General features: G+C 31.0%; 1 protein-coding gene across 4 annotated transcripts in view; it reads right to left on the reverse strand.

The window, feature by feature from the left end:
• LOC147806822 (uncharacterized) overlaps nt 1–7,153 on the reverse strand; it is a 43,429-nt gene extending 36,276 nt beyond the window's left edge. For 3 of the 4 annotated variants that reach the window (XM_087167282.1, XM_087167281.1, XM_087167279.1), the window contains exons 1-3: nt 6,438–7,135; nt 2,960–3,066; nt 1,839–2,043 (exon numbers count right to left, since the gene is read on the reverse strand). In XM_087167282.1, the coding sequence (XP_087023408.1) occupies nt 1,839–1,940 (102 nt within the window). In that variant the 5' untranslated portion in view covers nt 1,941–2,043; nt 2,960–3,066; nt 6,438–7,135. Of the gene's footprint in view, nt 1–1,838; nt 2,044–2,959; nt 3,067–6,437 lie in introns of all 4 variants that reach the window. The other variant, XM_087167280.1, reaches the window with a different exon arrangement.
• Between the last annotated feature and the right edge of the window lie 12,892 nt (nt 7,154–20,045).

The raw sequence follows: 20,045 nt of genomic DNA on the forward strand, positions 1-20,045 counted from the left end.
TTAAAACTATTAGTCTAGTAAAAATAGCATGTAGTCTAGTACTCTAACAAAAAGAGTACAAACTTTACTCACTTAACTATACTTTTACTCTAGTTACATCAGAAAAAGAATAAGATAAACTACTTAGAAAACAAAGACAAAAAACACACAATTCAATGATGTCTTGATAACTACATGCTTGAGAACTAAATTTAACATCAATAAAACAAGTCCTAAATAAAGCAAAGAGAAAACTTTTGTTACTTTTAAATCTATTATATGTTATTAACTCAGAAGCGAATATTTTATTTTAAAAAAAATCACATATTAATAGCACATGTGGGTATATTTTCTGATAATTAACTTTAAAAAATTATTAATGTTTTAGTCACCAGAATATCTTACTTAAAATATATATTGAATGAACCAGTTATACAAGTCACAATAGGAAAAAACGAATTTCTTAATTCTAACTAATATTTTGCAGGGGTGACATTAAAGAAATGGGGAAACAGAAGGAAAAAAAAAATATTATGCTTTAAAAACAAATAAGAATATTTTAAGTGCAATAAATGTATCAAGTAACAAATCAACTAGATGTTTCCAGGGGTCTGTCCAGACATTTTGTAAAAGGTCCGTTTTTGTAAAATTGTGAAAAAATTCATCGTAACTTGTGAATAAAAAATAAACGTTCTTTCAACCAGGGTCCTGCCTTTGTGAATTTGTGCAAATAGGGTCCTGTTATTGCAAAAATCCTTTACAATGAGTTTTTAAATTGTAAATGGATACAAGATTATGCTCAACACTGTAAAATAATAATAAAAACAAATTAAATTTTCAAAAATAAACAGCTATTGCTGCTACTAAATTAGAAATGCAACACACAAATATTTGGTATTTAGTCTATACTTAGTTCCTTTGCATTTGTCTTTCTCCCCCCCCCCCCCGCTTCCTGGGAAAGGTTCATTCGATTAGCAAAACAATAATGAAGATAAACAAATCTGTGAAGGCTCCACTTTAAAGTTAAAATATTTTGTTAATGGACCCAAATTTCTTCTAAATAGACCTTAATTTTTGAAACCAATGCCATACAGTATGCTTATTCACAGCACTACCCCCTGACACTTGACATATTCGGAGTTTTCATGCAGCTAGTGATAAGCAGTGTATGGTGTACCTGCTTTTATAGCAACTAATATTCCTACTCTGAACCGACAGGATTTTTGTCCACTTTACACACTAATTTACTTTTCACTCAATAGCAAAGCAAAGACAGCAAGAGCTTTATTAGTTACCATATATATATTATATTAAATATTAACTCATGCATGCATTTTAAAGTTTAAATTATATACACACTTAAATATAGTAATATAGTTAACAATTATGTTTAAATTGAGATTATAGTTCAAAATTAACTCCTACTTTAATTTAAAAAATCTGTGTTAAAATATAAATTTTAGTCAGTAATTTTATAAAAAGAGTTTTCAGAAGAACTTTTGTTTATTATACTATAGTCAATACTTAAAGTTTATATATATACACTGGTTATTTTAGATAATAGTGCATAATAATGGTGAAAATTTTGTTTTATATAATTTGAATTCTTAACTGTAACAAAAGAGGAATTTTTCAATACACTTTTTCTCATAAGTTTAGCTATTTAAAATATTAATATCAATGTTATACCAATACATAAAAACAATTCTTAAGGTTTTTGATAGCTTTCGCTGTGATGGTCTCAAACATAGTTATCTTAAAAAAGCTAAAAGTGAAGAAAAAAAAGCAAACTCATTCACAATAAATAAGTCTTACTAAAATTTTAGTAACACAACAGTTATAAAAATCACAAGTAATACCTCATCTGATATTGTTGAGTCTTGAAACCTATGCTGTGGTGAAGACTGATGATCCGATGTGTTTGAAGCATGCTGCTGCAAGAGGTCAGGTACAACAACCATAGAACGTGCTAGCAGTCATCCCTATATTACCAGGAGAGCTTTGAGTCCAGGACCTCGATCACAGCCACCGCTTGATGAACTCCAATCCGTTCGCTCCCTATCACTGCAAATAACAAAGGAGCTTTAGTTTTCAGAACTAAACACAATTAAAAAGGAGAGAAAATTTAAAATGTCTGGAATTTAAAGTATAGCAGATATGCTTCTAGTCAGTTACACGTTTATGCAGAATTTATTGCTATTACAAGAGTAATATTGTTTTACTACAGTGTGTTCCATAATTCAAGCAGGAAATAATTTTGATTGAAAACACAAGTTTTAAACCAAAAATTGTGATTTAAAAAAAACAACAAAAAAAAACAACCTAGAATTGCATGTGTGATAGCCCGTGTGAAATTTTAATAGTCTAAACCCAGAACTTTCCACAACACTGGTATTTTATTTTCAATATCCGCATTTTATTAATCCAATGACATAAAACTCAAAGATTGGGTGACTTTTAGAACACTCTTTATTGCAAACAAATAGCATTTTTTCAGCTAGGAATACAAGTAATATTATGTAATTTTTTTAAAATTGTTAATACATGAATTAGAGTAACAAACCACGCCACAAAAATGACTACTAAAACTGTTCCCTAAGAGCTATCTGCTACTCTACTTAAATGCTACTCTATTAAACAAGATTTGTTGTACTTATAGTTCTGAGGATAATATTATTTTTAATTTTCACAAATAAACTTGAAACTTATATATCATTTTCTGAATAAATACTTTAAATAACTATAAATACTTAGCACATGAAACAATACTGCATTAAAATGATAAACAATGCATAAAATTAATGTTAAATAAAATGATACATTATTGCACTAAAAAAGAAATGTAAAAAGGTTAGCAATGTGTAATAGCAATGTGTAACAGCAAAGTAATTTTGGAAGTGAAGAAAAATTTTTTTTTTTTAAATGCAATGCAAAGATAGAAAATTTTAAAAATAGAAAGGTAGTTTAAATAATAACTAACCATCAAATCAGCTAATCTGATTTGTTTTTGACTACCAGTGATACCACCATCAATTTTTTTATATTTGTAATCTCAGCCTCCAAAAAGATGTTCAATATTTTTGTCATCTGGAAAGAAAAAACATTTTAAATTAAGTGCATAAATAGGCACAGTTACCAACATGAAAATAACAATCCGAGGATTTTATAAAAATGTAAATTTCATACCAATTCTCAAGTCATTTATATAACATTCTAGAAAAAGTAAATTTTAGAGATTTTACAATCATTTAGAAGAAACTGGTATTACAAATTTGCTGCACTGCTTTTAGTTAGCAGTTGTCTTTAAATGAATAATGAATTTGAATACTACTTGTATTTATTATTTTAGAAATAATGACTGGAGACAAAAGGACTGTTGCTATCATGAGGACCCCAGACGGAAAATAAACTAGAGTAGTTTTGAGGTCTAGAACAGGGTTTCTTAACCTGTGGTTCATGGACCCCTTAAGGGTCCATGAGTCATATTTTGGGGATACGCCAAGTACTTTTAAGACGATGGGATTAATAATATTTAAATAAACATTATAACATTGATCTTTTTTTCTAAACGATGAAAATGCATACAAATTTGAAACTAGGTGATTGAGATACACCGAATTCAGTGCGGACCCTCTAATATCCCTGTCATATTTTTAACATTCAGCACCAACCGGCTTTCCGTTTGAACCATCCGGGGCAATCCCCTGATTACATCCGATTTGCTATTTTTATAATCCTCCAGGGTTCCCACTCTATGATGAGATTGAAATTCAAGGACTTTCCAGGACTTTTCAAGGACCTCAACAAAATTTTCAAGGACCTTAATCTAAGACCAATTTTAAAAATTATTCTCTTCTATTTTACTAGAAGCAACAACGCTTGTTGTGGCAATAATTAATTTCAAATATAATACCTAAATGCTTTGCCTATATAGAGAGAAGAAAGTATATGTATTATGGGCTAAAATTTATATTTTTTTAAAAACAACCCTACTGGTTTTACATATTAATTCACAAAATCATTTTCAGCACAATCTATAACAAATGGTAATGAGGTGTTAATGGTGAAATCCTTTAATTCTGTGTATTTCCATGTGAAGGCTGCAGGAAAGACAGAGCTAAATCTTAGGTATTTCATATTCCATGACTATTCCATAACCCCCTCCTCTCCTCTATTAAACATCGTTTCTGAAATTATTCATCCATAATTTACACAACCTTCTCTAAATGTTATGCAGCAACAATTCTTTCTGAAAATAAAAATTAGAAGGAACATATCCCATTTTCACCATGATCAAAAGCATTATTCGTTATGTGTAATCCACAACTGCCAATGAATATGACCTGGTGGGAATATTTCTCTTTTAATTCACACTGAAGCTTCTAATAGAATTTCCAAATGACATAGGGTCCATCCATGGATAATTGAAGTATTTTAGAGAGCTTTTAACCATCATCCATGCATTTGTAAAAAGAGGACAAAATATTTTCTGCAGTTCCATGACCCATAAATTGGGAAATAAGATACTTAGTGCAAATTTTATTATCAATTCCTTACCATAATGTCCATCTGCTTAGATTGTAGAGACTGATTTAACGTCTCATCAAAGAGAACAGTGTAGCAATCAACATTCTTCAGCTCATTTATAAGAATCCCTTTGAAGTATAGTGCCAATCCAAAGGAGCCCAAATAGGCTCACTTTGTGGCACTACAAAAAATTGTCTCGCTATACAGCTATTAGCAAACATTTTGGAGAACAATTTACTAATCCCTTCACAGGAGTTACATGAATAATTACTAGTGATGCACTTTAGACTCCAGAGAATTTCAGCATCAAGCACATTCCTTTTGACCAGATAAGAAGACAATGTTACCTCGGCCACTAAAGTTTCTGTTTCACATGGGGTAACGTTTCTGTTTCACACGATGTTGAAGGAGTATTTACACCAGATGAATTAGATGTTGATGTCTTTGGAAAAAGAGAACTCAGGGCATGAGACTGCTTTTTTGTATTACCTTTCTTTCATATGTGATTTCAGAGCAGATTCTTCCATTTTTGCGATATCGATCTCCTTCATGCATAATCGGCACTTGGCTCTGAACTTCTTTTCGGGCATCGATAAAATCCATTCTTTATAAGCTTGATTATCCATCCATTGGGGATTAAAATAGCACTTCCCAGGCATAACTAGTCTAAACTACATAACACAAATACGAAGCCGTGCCTTCGCGAATACGCTTTACAATAAAGTTTTGAAATGACGCAAACGTAAGAACAAGTGTGGATGGTAAAACGGCAAATTTATTGAAAACTACAAGGTACATATTGTTACGAAATTCGAGAGTATTCCAGTTTCGATAAGAAAAAGAAGATCTAAGCATATGCGACAGAAGATGAAGTTGAGTCTCGACCCGAACGCATCGATTGTCTGCTGTGCTCCGCGCGCTTGGCAGACACCAAGACGCTAGGCCCGGTTAGAAACGGTGGCGTTAAAAACCACGTGAGAGAGCTCGGGAACAAAACAGAAAGAACGAGAAAGATCCGCGGGTGTTTTATAAAAAGGGCCGTCGGCAGTATTGGACAAATTCAAGGACCTATCAAGTTTTTCAAGGACCTAAGACGTTTTTCAAGCACTTTCAAGGACCTAAATTTAGCAAAAAATAATTCAAGGACTTTCAAGGACTCTCAAGGACCGTGGGAACCCTGTCCTCTATCAACCCCTCATTTTTTATGAGCTGTCCCTTTGCTCTTTTCTCTTAGATATGCCAGATATCCTCCACAATATGAGGAGCCACATTTGCAAACCATATAAAAGTTTAAAATTTTTAAAAACACAAAGTAGCCTTCAAATTTTATTTCAATTGAAAATAAAGTAAAGTAAAAATAATTGATGGTTTTTGCAATAATTTTTTCTACAGGGGGTGGTCTGTGACTTCTTAAAAAATTTGAAAAAGGGTCCATTAAACCAAAAAGGTTAAGAAACACTGGTCTAGAATGAACATTGCAAACTTAATATCTTAGCATAAAAGTTACAAAACAAAGAATTAAAGATAAAATTTCTATTAAAAATAGCAATCAGAATTCTGAGAAATAACAATGCTCAGAACATTCAGATTAACAAAATTTAAGTATTACACAATAAACGCAAATTTATTAAGAAAATAAATAAACAAAAGATCAAGGTCCTTGAATATTAACCACTGTCTTAAGCTACTTAATGAATTATTTAAATTTTTATCTCTTATATTAATAATTTCTACCTTAGTAAATTTCTTGTTTACTTTCTTACAGAAGAACAAATTACTTATTTATCACTTCAAAAGAAAGGAGAACATTTATAACAAATTTGAAACTAAAACTAGCTCAAAAATAACAAGTGCAGAATCCACCTAAAAAAAACAAAAATCCATAAGTTTATCTATCTGATGATATCCATATACAATTTTTGTACACATACCTATTACTACAGAATCCTCCTTAAAAGTAATCAAACAGTAAGTATGATGTTTTAAATTACAACGGTTACTCGAAATAATAATATATTAAATTTAATATTAAATCGAAAACGCTTAAAACTAATTTCGTTGGATTTAATTGACGTGTTTACATAATTGCATAAACAAGCAAATAAATTCATTGGGGTAATAATAATTCAACTTCAACAATTCATCTACAAGGAACATCGAGCAGAACAGGCACAAGGGCTTTCACACCAGTTACGATTCATTCAAAAGGCACATTCAACAGAGCTTCCACACAAATTAACATTAACAGGGCAATTACAATTCAGTTAAATTTATTCATTCACAAGGCACATTCAACAGATCAAGCAAAAGAGGCAGCCAAATAATATGCAAATATGTAACTAAGTCAACTCATGTGAAGAATTTAGTGCCAAAAACAATATTATTTATATAAAAATTACAATAAATGTCGTCAACATGCCTAAATACTCGAGCATGCGAACTTTCATTAGTTAACCAGAAATACAAGTAGCCGTGAATTTAAAAAAGATTGTGCACGCTGAAATAGGTAGATACTATTAAAAAAAATGCATTTCTATTTTAATTGAATTCTTTAATTTAAAAATCCAAACTAATAGCAAATTTAAATGGTAAAAATAAAGTACTGGTTTAAAACCAATTTCCAAAGATTGTGCGAAAATATTTTTACGCTTTTAGCTTACTTGTTTTCTATGACGTTTTTAGTTTTCCTTGGAATTCAAATTTTATAAGGGGTAAGATAAAAGCGCGCAGAAAACTATTAAGTAAACATCTTAAAAGGGAGCAGAAATAAGAATAAATCGCTTTATTCCATTCTAAGCGAAGAAGTAGCTTGTCGAATTCCACTTTTACCCTGGATTTTATTCCAAATATTCCTATTTCCTGGTATATATAAGTCCCACAATGAACGGATCGTAAAGACAGATAACAGAAGTCAAGCATCACTGGTTGCGGTCAGTGTGCGGGTGGGTGACCACTTGGATCAGTCTGCGTAGGGACCGAGGGTGTGCGGTATTGGTCCTCTCGTTAAACTGTTCAACCGTAAAGTGCTCGACTTTGAGTGCAGGTCATCGGGCTACAGAAGCGGGGAGCCATCCCCTCTGCAGAGGATCGAAATTGTGATGGCATGTCTTCGGATCATCCTCAGGAAGTCGCCAATAGCCCATTGTGCGACGTAAAATTAACTACAACAACAACTTGGTATATATTTTTTATTATACAGTGAACACGAAAACCCTGGATATTATTAAGTGGCGTCCTTCTCTGTTAAAAGGGATACTACCGTTCTGAATTTCTGAAACTGATATCTCTTTAAAAAGGTTAAAATTTTGGCTATAATTAAGTCTATTAAAATTTGAAATAAGTGAATTGCAATGGAAAAACCTACATAAGCAAAATATTGAATTTCGGAAGAAATCTCATTTGGTGAGAATACTATCTCTTGTCAAAAAATACAAAATAAACTGACCTCAAATAAAACTCCAAGGACTTCGAATCAAATAATTAAGGAAACTACTATCACGTTTAATATAAAAGGAAGATTTATTAACTAAGCAATAAAATTACAGCATCGCAGTTCCAAAAAACAAACCTCACACTCACTCAACAACAATTTACAAAAGCAATTTACATTCTAATTAGTCACCATAGCAACCACAAAACTCTTCTCGTTACCATCTATAAACTGATATATAATAAATAAATTATTTAACAAAAAATACGATGCGCATAAGCACATATTTTACACTCTGGTTATTTCAGTTTCCGTTTTTAGAAGCGCTATATGTTGAGCCACCTCATGTGACATTTGGCATGTGACATTTTTATCGCCGTGTAAGAGAAATATATATATAGATTGTTTTATTCTTACATAAGCATATTTTAAATGTTGATGTAGCAGATTTTTAAAAATTATCTACCAGTGCTAAAATACTCCTTATCAAAATAAAAATGGTACACTTTAACTGGACCATCCCTTGTAGCAAAATAACTTGGAAATTATTGAACCAATATTATCTTGGCTCCGATTGACTCGATTTTTTTTCAGCCACCTTGCTACGAATATCGGCCTATATAGAATTGTCAGATTCACCTAATATTTTGCATGCATTATTTAGCCAATATAGGCATCAGGCCGGGATAGCTTGGTTGGCAGAGCGCTGGACTTCCGTTCGTGGGAACGGGAATTCGAATCCTACCGGCCGAAGACTCCCTGTGTAATAAATGGTAACTGGTACACATTAAATCTATCGTTTTACAAAATCCTTCACATTACCATAGCAAATTATATCTCTGGTGGTACTGAATTGGGGATTGATCGTTCTCTGATTCAGGTCAAAATTACGATTAGTCGATGAATGATTGGATGGAAGGAAGAATGGTTCCACCTTATAAATGGGTGTGACGTATGGGTGTTGCAGAAGTCGAATTCTTGGCCATAAATGGGTCAAATGGAAAACAAGAACAATCCCATCCCTTGAATTAAAGGCAACAACAGACAATATAGGTTCTATATAGGCCATTCTTGGACCCATATTGCATGTTTTCATGGGATCACAAGTTAAGCCAGTATTTAACCTAACTGCAGTTGGGTTTCATGGAGCAGGGGGGAAATCGTCACTAGGGATGTAATTCTGTTCTGTGAGAATTAGTATTACATAAAACAACTTATTTATTATCAATTGTAACGTTGATGTATTTATAAATGAGATATTAGTTTGTCCTTAATATCTTTCACTATGCTATATCAAGAAAATACTTTGCTTTTACATTGATTTAAAATGAAATTTCTAAAATTTATTTTTTGGGAAATTGCACGCGTTCAGGATATTAGAACTTACATACAAAATGACAACTGAGGAAAACGTTATGAAGATTGATTAGAGCAAAGGTATGAATAAATCACCGAAAACTCGTTTGTCAAATGAGACTGAAAAGCGTTGCCCAGTGTGAGTAATTGTATTTCAGCTGCATCCCGATTGCTTTTTATTGATTTCAAGGCACCTTTGCTTTAATTGTTCTCGATAATAATTCGGCACAAAAGATTTTTCACATTGATTGTCACCTTTATTCTTATCATTTTTTGCAAACATTCTAAAACTGATATGACGGAACAGTCCATTGTTTAAAAAGACTTTGGTACGTAGGTAACTCATAATTGGTTTCATAAAGTTGTCCCATTATTTGACTCTTTTTGTTATTCTTCTACTTTTAATTACTCGTGTAGCCATTAAAAAAGTATTTTTTTTACCTTATTTCAAAAATTGAGTCTAATTGAGTATTTCATCCAGCAAAAGTTGAAAGTCATAGAGCACATCGTCTTAGTTGTTTCCCTTTGCGTGTAACGCATATTCCGGTTATTTTCTTAAAGTTTCCTCAATTGTTATTTTACGTCGTTATTTAAATTAGGCATTACATTAATTTCTGAATCGGGCTAGTGTCTACTATAGTTTCTGAGTATGAATCCACTGAGCTTCGAAAATAAAGACACCGCACTATATAACAAACAAGAAGGAATCATTTTTTTAATCAAACATTATCATTTTATTAAATGGACAATGACAAAACTTTTGACACAAATTAAAATAATTCGATATTTTCAAATTTTAAAGTATAAAAACATATTAGAAAAACATACAAATTCAGGCTACAGCAGGCAATCCAAAATAATTATCTTTAACTATGAACTAAATATAAAAATTGAAACATTTGAATAAAATCATAATAGGATGTCAGCATTTCTCTTAAAATATATTAATAAATGTTTCTGTAATTAAAATTTTCAATTTTTACAATTTTTTTTAAATGCATTCTTTTTTAAAGTTTTATCAAGAAATTTATTTGTGCAATATATTATTTATATAAAAAGAACTCTATGGATGTATTTACGGATATAATAATTAAACTATTTTAAATCATTAATTTAATTTTTATTTAATATTTATTTAAAATGAGTCAGAATCAACTAAGAATAATTTTCAATTGGGAGTCTACTGTAGCCTAAAGTGAAAATTAAAATTTTTTTGTTATTTACAAGTCAAAAATACAGTTTATAATCTAAATTCCATTATAAAATCAGTTACCATCAGTATACAGACTTATGAACTTTCCAATCTCGCTATCATTTATCAGAAAAACCATAACAGAAATATATACATGTCAGCCTTTATGAAATTTAAATTTGCTCACATTTAAAGTGTATTTATTCTTTAATTCGATATAGATATATAAAATAAATTAAATTATGCATTGATTTACTATTGAATAAAATAAGTAACACTTATGTAAAGATATCAAATTACGAAACAATTTACAACATCAGTGAATGAAATCATCCTTTTGAAGGTTTTATAAATCATTAAAGTATTATTTAATTAAAAATAATAGTAAGTTAGCAAAACATTATGTGCTGTCATACAGAAAGAGATTGTTACGAAATTGTCAAAAACTGCAATTTTTGCTACTTAATTTCCAATATAAAACAATAATAATCATGGAAAACTCGAAATGTTTGACACTTCTGAGTATATCACTTGTATACAATCACCTGTTCATACAATCACCAGCATGTGCAATCAGCAGTAAGAATTTATTATACAATCGTGTATAAAAACAGCTGAACAAAAAAGTTCATTTTCTAAATAAAAAGAAATTAAAAATAGCCCAGGATTCAAAACTTAAATTTAAATGAATAACAATTATTTATGATCCGGTTTGTCATGAACTTTATGTATAAAACTAATTAAATTCAAGAGTAAGGTAAAGCTATGAGCAAGCTATAAAAGGATTTCAGCAGCATAAAGCTGGAAAAGGATTTAATTTTGATTGCAATTAAAACATTATAGAAGTGTAAGACTTGAGTAAAAAAATTATTCTAACAAAAAGTCAAAAAAGCAGAAAAAATTAACTCTTAAAATGAAATAGTCTTCTAAGTAACAGACGATTATCTCCTATTTTGTGATTATGTAGTCTTTTTGTTTAAACACTAATCGTTTTTAGAGAGAGAAAAAAGCGTAGGTCTGTTGGCGAAGCTTCTCAGAAATAGTTTCATTTAAAAGTAGTTCGTAGATCTGTCAGATATTTTAGTAAAATAAATTAAAATAGCTTTATATCTGAACAATCAATTTGCTCATTAAATGAAAGAATTCTGTTGTAAAACTACTGGAATAGTATTAATATTCTTTCTCTCCTAGCTTTACCTTTTACAATGGAATAATATAATATTACACTGAGTTACCAGTTTCAAGAAATTTATTACTAAAGGGGAAGACAGTTGTGAAATTGTACAATAAATAAAGCATTGAAGAAATATCGTAAAAAAGCAGTCGTAATTTATCGAGATGTTTGTAATTCCAGATCCTCTTTTTAATATATATAACTTTTTAAAATACTTCAACTTTTTGAAATGCTTTAAATGACATTTTCGAAAGAATTTTTCTTCCTCTTTTCCTTATTATTTAGAAAGAAGATTTTTAGATCACAAAGCAAATGAGTATAATAATAGGATAATAATAGGATAAAAACTGGAATTTAAAAATACGTAGTTTTCCCTGTTTTGATACAAATTTGAAATAGCAAAAATAAGCAATATTTTAAAATTGCTCAGATAACAAAATATCTAGCATTAAAACATCTACACAACTGTCTCCATTAAAAAAACACTCCAGAAATAAAATGAAATCAATAGTTTATATTCTATAGTTTTTTTCTTATTTATTGAATTTAAATAACCAATTTTACTTTCATAGCTTTTCATATGATTCATAATTTCATCGGGAAGACTCAATATTGTTTTTAAGTGTGTTCAGCTTTTACTCAAAAATTTAATTGTTAGAAACAAGTTATTAGATGCTTACACATTGGCTGCTTATTATTTATCTAAAATCAATATTATAACAAGTTATCGTGCGCTACGGAACATGCAGGCGAGTAAGCAGGAACAACGAGTTTCGGTGGGAAACGCTGGAACATCCACCGTACTAGCCAGACCTTTCACCGTGTGTCTTTCATGTTTTCGGACCTCTAAAACAAGCTATTCAAGGATATCAATTCACAACGGACGACGAGGTGTGTGACTGGGTCCAGGCCTGGATCCGACAGCAGCCTACTAGCTTCTTCATAGATGGAATAGACCAGCTAGTGTCGCAATGGGATAAATGTGTGCCAACAGCTTTGGCGACTATTTTTGAGTATGTGTACTGTGCATAACTACATTTGTGAGATAATAAAATCGCTACTTTACACTAGTCACCAGGTTTCATTTGAATGCCCCTTATATACATAACATAACCAAGAATATAAACCGACATTGAAAGGAAAATGATTTAAAAAAATATTCAGTAAAACGTCATCACATTAAAAAAAATTAATTTTAATACATTTTTACAACTCTTTTTACAAGAACTTTTACTTTATCGTTATGCCGCAAATTGCCTCATCTTTAAATACTGTTTCATATTATTTTACACACAGAAAGAATTGTCCTTTGTTATCATCTATGAAAAATATATATTCTTATCTGAAAAATAATATACTAGCTTCTTAAATGCTTTATAAAGGTTTGTAGAAATTAAATTTCTTCCCTTCTAAATCCTCCTTCGTAGAGCTACTTTCTTTTACTGCATTCCATTTGTATAAATACATTTATTGAAGAATTGAATGAATAATAAATAAATAAATTTATAATCGAACATTTACCTGAACCCTGTCAGACAGGAAGCAGCCATCTTCTTCATGAAATTCATTTCTACAAATATTATAGATAATGCATTATAATAACTATAAATACAACTTTATTATGATTAAATAAACTAAAACGGAAAGATTTTTGATTAAAAAAACTTCATTCTCTTCAGAAAATATACAGACTGAAAATAACAGTCGACATGTTTCAGAAATAGGCTTCTATTTTCAAGGCTTGTTACTTAACCCTACGAAGTTTGTTACTTTACAGAATTTACTTCGCCGTTTTTTTTTACAGTTTGTTACAAAATTGCTTCGATCTTCTCCAGTTTTGGTTCATTTTGAGGTTTGATAGGTCTCTAAAACATTCCATCAGTTTTGATAATAGTTGATGGCACATTCCTTGCTGTACAAACGCTTTAAGACTTGATTGAAAGTACTCGACAGACATTATCAGGAGAAATCATCAATTGCTGCCTCATGGACCCGATGCGTTCCAATGAAGTAAAACGAGTTCGAATCCCACGATATCGGGTCGATACGAATTCCTCACCCAGCTGGCACCGAACACAGTGCTAACTTAGAGTATCTTCAGTGATAGAAGGTTCGTGGGTTAGAGTCCCTTTGCCATCGGGCAAACAGTGGTAGTTTTTCTAAAGTAAATTCGGGATTAGTTCCATCAATGAGTCCTACATTAAAGCGAATTCCTCCCAATATTTTATCCCGCAGTTCCCGTGTCTTCGAGACGAGATATAAAATTACAACTCTCTGGAGTTGAAAATTAGTAGTCGTAAATCAAAATTGGGTCGGCTGTTCAACGATGATTATAAAACAAAATTGCCGCACATAAGAGGATAGAGTGCTCGACTCAAAATGAGGTGATTCGAATACCGGCTAGTCGATACGCATCCAACCGAAAAATTATGTATACCCACTTCCAGTTTCATATCTTAAACGACGTATTAAAGATTCTCTTCTAACAAAATGGCAATCTCAATGGAATAATTCAGACAGAGGCAGACGTCTATTCAAAATTATTAACAATGTTACTTTTTTCAAAACAATTCCTCCAAAACAAGTCATCTGGTTCTTGACGGGTCATGGACCATTTCCAACCTTCTTTAATTACCTGCATATAACAGATACTGATCTTTGCACCTGCGGCCAACAAGGTTCACCTGAACATTATCTCACTATTGTTCCTACACTGTCTCATGGCATAGTCGTCAACCTAGCCCAACAAATTTAGAAATTTGGCAGAAAACTTTTATTACAAACAATACTTTAAACAAAAGATTAATAACAGTAATGAACTTCTTAGCGGATAATGACTATCTATTAAAATTTTAATAACTTCCCATTTCACATGTATAATATTTTTTTGTCTAATTTCTTCTTAGATTCCACACTTTCAGTAAAATCCGTTCTTTTTTTTTAATTTCTAAAATTTTTTTTTTAATATTATGTTATTTAGGCTGGAGTGGAGCTGAACCAGCGGCCAAGTCCTGGGCTATATGGTTAAGGGTTTTCATAACCTAGGTACTACATGCTCAGGGCTTGGAGGAAAGAAGAAAAAAAAGTCGATACGCATTCGGCTCACACAAACCACAGCGCTGAAGTGAAATACCCTCAGTGGTAGACGGATCATGGGTTAGAGTCCCCTAGCAGTCAGGCTAATCGTGAGAGGTTTTCGTGGTTTTCCAGTCTGTAATTCAAATGTGAGTTAATTTCAACAAAACGTCCCCCTCGAAGGATCCAGGAGTTTCCTTTCTTTCTGGATTGGGTTCAAAAGTACAAGGCTACTTATATATTAGAAGTACACCTTAAGAATGTTTTTCCCTTAAAATAATAAAAGCCAATTTTGTGAATTGAAGGCACAATTTGAATAGTAGTAAAATCATCGTTAATGATACTGCTTCCTAGAGGTATATTACTTACTTATCATCGAAACACTGAGTTTAATTCAAGAAGATTTTCACTATAATTCTTTTTTTTTTCTGGTTCATCCATTCAATAATTATTTTTTCTGTCTACAATATTATGAATTCTTATTTATCATTATTTTTTAATATTACTTATTGCTTGAATTACTCGATTTTTGTTAAAATTTCTTTTGTAAAAACAATTTCAGTTTACAAATAGTACTAACTTAAATAGGAATTTGATTTACTGCATTTTTATTGTATGTTTTTAGTTACTAGATATAACTTAATTAACTTATTCGTTATTTAGTTTATTTAGCTAATAGCTTTAACAATGGTATTTATTAGTGATGGTTATAAATATTAAAGAGTTATGATGAATTCTCCATAAAGCATTAGTTTCGTACAACTCTACGACGTTTATTATATAGAGGTTAAATATCTTCAGAACTTTATAAAATTCTCAATTGATCAAATTAAAACAAAACTATCTTCATCGATTTGAGAGAAAAAATTATCATAAAAAAGTAAATTTCTCTGAAAAATAATAAAGTTTCTTCAAAAAAAAAATATTAAAAGCATGTTATTTTAATTTTTTTTTCTAGAATAGAAAAACTAAGCAAAAAGATATGAATATTGAACTCTGTGAAATAATTGAAATTTTATTTCCTATTTTTCCTTTGCGAACGGAGAAAGAAGGTGCCTAAACTCGAAAAATATACTTGACAAATCTAGTTTTCTTTTTTTTTAAACGTTAAACCTAATTTCATTTAAAAATTCATCTGAAATCATCTACTGTATTAAAATGTTCGCAAAAGAAAGAAAACGAAACTGCCATACTGACCCAAAACATGCAAAATACTACTTTTATAACCGTCGTTGAACAGCTGATCCAATTTTATGGGTTTACGACTACTAATGTGCAACTCCGTAGCCTTGTCCTTTTAAACCCAATCCAGAAGACAAGGGAACTCCTGGATCAAGTTTTGGGAGAAATATGCCTTCTTAGAGGACATTGTGGTGGAGCAAACCCGCATTTGCGGTACATGGAGAGGAAGACCATGAGAACCTCCCAAGGTTAGCCTGACGGAAAGGGGACTCTAACCCATGATCCGTCTACCACTGAGGATATTTTACGTAAGCACTGTGGTCGGTTCAATCCGGATGCGGAATTCGTATCGACTGGGATTCGAACTCAAAATACTACTCAGCAAATCCCAAATCTACACCCCAAAAAAGCAATGAGCATCCCATTCGTTTCCATTCCATCAAAATACATAAACAAAACCCCAGAGCTCAGTTATTCATCAGCGATATTCTGTCAAAAAAGCCAAAACCGTGCAGATATTTTCTTGCTTAAGTAACCCGGATAGAATAGTAATAAATCAAAACATTGAATGTCAACGCCTGTGAGAGATTAAACGAAACTTCAACAGCCATTATGGAAATTTTAATAAAACTTTCCAAATTAAAATCACGTGTGCTTGACTATGGGCTACTGGATTTAAAAAGGCTCGTCTCATGTTGTTCACTTCATTTATATGAGGATTTCATAGAAATAAAAACTAAAATCAATTTTATGGAATGTATATATATAGTCATGATTGGATTTTATACTTTAATCAAATTTCCAAGCAAGGTGCTTTAGAGATTATTTTACTTAAATTACGAAAAACCGTTGCAGAAAAAGAGTAAATTTAAACTTCTTGTATGAGTTTACCTAAACATATTATATACCTAAATATTCAAAGGAATTCATTGGTGAATATATTGGAATTAAGAAAATTATTACAAATGAAACTTTTTATTCATTTTCATTATCTTTTTTTAATTAACTTAGGGGAATGAATTTGGTTGCGTTGAAACAAACCACTGAAATCAAACATTACGATGAAACAGTTCTACAAGCTTTTTTCCTGTAAGAAGTGATAAAAATGCGAGGTCAGTTTAAAAGTTTGCTTTTCCGTAATTCCATTTTTCCAATTCTTTGAGAAACATATTCATTTGAGTCTCTTTTAAGCTTTCTCATTATTTCAACTGTTTTCAATTCTGGAATTTCACAATTGAAGTGAAAATTCACGATTTAAATGCAATCTCATTTAAGGCTTTTATTAAAATTTTTTGTAGAAACGCATGCCAACTATCCAAGTTTAAATGTTAAAAAAAACTTTATTCAGTTGCTTCACAATGGCCAACATTCTAGGAAAAATAACCACAATTTTGATCCTATGCAGAAAAGACGACTCTCTTTTTGATAGCCTATATTTGAAGTCGATCACTTTAGGGTAGAACAGTGCTCCCTCTGTTCCTTCGCAAGCTGATCTACTGAATCGCGTCTGTATAAGAAGCTTATGAAAAAGCGAAATTTACCTTCACTTTTTTAACGTAAAAAATTCGATACTTACTTCGAGATCTTTTTCTTCTTCGAAGAAAAGTGGATCTCAGAGTACTAATAAAAAAGTGGACCTCAAATATTTCATAGCTTCTAATTAAAACAAAGTGCTAAATAAATTTTAGAAGAAAAAAAAACGCTTTTGAAACACTATTTTTTATTGTTATCATTTCAGTTATTATAGTTCTATTATAGTTCATTTACGTCACACTAGAGCTGCACAATGGGCTATTGGCGACGGTCTGGGAAACATCCCTGAGGATGATCCGAAGACATGCCATCACAATTTTGATCCTCTGCAGATGGGATGGCACCCCCGCTTCGGTAGCTCGACGAACTGCACGCCAAGTCGAGCACTTTACGGTAGAACAGTTTAACGAGGACCAATACCGCACATCCTCGGTCCCTACGCAGACTGATCCAAGTGGTCACCCACCCGCACACTGACCGTAGCCAGTGATGCTTGACTTCGGTGATCTGCTGGGAACCGTGTCTTAACGATCAGACCACTGCGGGACTTAAATAGTTATAACAATAATAACTATGCAGATATAATTAATTTTGAAGTTTAATTTCAATAATAATAGTTATAATTTATCAAAAAAGATGGAATTTTTGAGTCGCTTTATTGACGATATCTAAGTCACGTGACGAATCTAAACAATTAGGGTTTGTCAGAATAAGAATAAGAAAGCCCTAAAAGTAGCCAAAAATGGGTTAATTGGCGTAAACAATAATCACGCAAAGTACAACATAAAATATAGCTGTCAAACTATACTTCTGTCCCAGTAGCCAGGGTAGAGATAAAATGTATCTACGAAATGTAAATATATTGATTTCATTTTTAGAATTTTACTAATCAATTACTCGTAATCACCTTATCATATTTTTGTTTACAGATGTAATCATGATTACAATGGTAGATTACAGCAATAAATTACATGAAATCTAGATTACAATTCCCCATAATTTTAGTTACAACAGTTATTGTGCGTCCAAAGAATAACAATAAAAGAATGATTGCGTGTAATTAACATTACAATGGATCAAAATGTGATTCCAGGTAATCGTAACAAGTAATTTTGATTATTGTAATTAAAGTATACGACTACAAATAATTACGATTCTATACCTTATGCAAATACAGTAAATGTGTGCGTATGTATTTTTATTCAAAATCAGCAATAAAAAAAATGATTTTGAAAAATTTTGAAGGGTGACTGTACTGTCATTCTGTAAAATGTTATGGCAATAACTCAAAAAATTCTTTTAATTTGTATACATCAGTTATTTGTATACATTGCGGGATTGGCTTATTTTGATGAAAAAACGTGCATTTTCTGAAAAAACATATCATTTGCATTCGATTTTAGTGTGCAAAAACTACCCCTCAAATGAAATTTCATAAAATTATTATTATTAATGTGGGGTCCACAGAGATAAATTAAGATATCCATAAAAAATGGAATGTTGCCAATGTTTGCGTTTTTAGAAACATTTGGCAGTCGTACTGCCTTTAATTTCGTGTGTTAACTTGCAATTACGTACAGAGAAGTAAACCTGATCACAAATTTTAAAAATAAAGAATATTTTTCTTAAAATTAATTTATTGCTAAAACGTGTCATACCACTCTACTAAGTAAATCTACCCCAAATTATTAAGATAAATAAAAGAGTAGTAGCAAGATTTTTTTTTGCTGAAAAATTTAAAAAAAATAAAATAAAAAAAATAAAAAAACTAAGAAATAAAGCTTTCTGAAACTTTTTTCCTCGTTCTTCTTTGAGTTCAAGTGAGTAGACTAAATTATTTACTTTTGCACTCTATTCACAAAATAGTTTTCTTTTAATTCGCAAAGAAATGAAAAAAATTCTTAATTGAATTGTAACATTGCCTCAAAGTTTCAGTACAATAAGGCTAATTGAAGTTTTTCTAGTTTTTAAAGGAACTTTGTTTAAAATTTCATTTATTGCTTTTCCATTTTCATTTTATGTCTTTTAGACATATAGTTGTTAGATAACTCAAATAAAACGTTGAAAGAAAGAGAAGAGATTTAAAATATAATCTTCCGATTTTTTTGAACGACTTAAGTAAAATTTGATTAAACAGACTTTTAGCCTTCCCCTTCCCTTTTGGAAAAACTTGTTTTTCTTTATATTAGTTCCTTTTACATTTTTTTTTATTTAAAATTTTTATTTTCAACAGTGTTTTGTCGATAATGTGTAGAAAAAATTTTTGGCACGAAAAAACTGCAGCAAAATTTCAGGAATGGTTGGACATTTACATACCTGCTTACTCATAAACTTTTTCGAGAAAATGGTTTACAGTAGTGACAAACTTTTGTGTTTAATTTAGTAACTTAAAATACCGCCCACACTAATTAATTAGCATGTTTGAGATCATCCCTTCGAACCATTAAGATTGAGTTATAAAACGTGAAAATTTGATCATTAAATCGAAATTTATTCAGGGTGGTCTGCTTTTTATTTTACACACTATACATCGAGTTTAGGGAGAAAAATATTTTTAAATTCACTCCAAAGATATGATGAAAAAAAGCTATGGGTCT

Source organism: Parasteatoda tepidariorum, chromosome 7 (assembly GCF_982258835.1).
Source record: "Parasteatoda tepidariorum strain Cologne lab strain chromosome 7, Ptep-v5.0, whole genome shotgun sequence".
NCBI classification, from domain to species: Eukaryota; Metazoa; Arthropoda; class Arachnida; order Araneae; family Theridiidae; genus Parasteatoda; species Parasteatoda tepidariorum.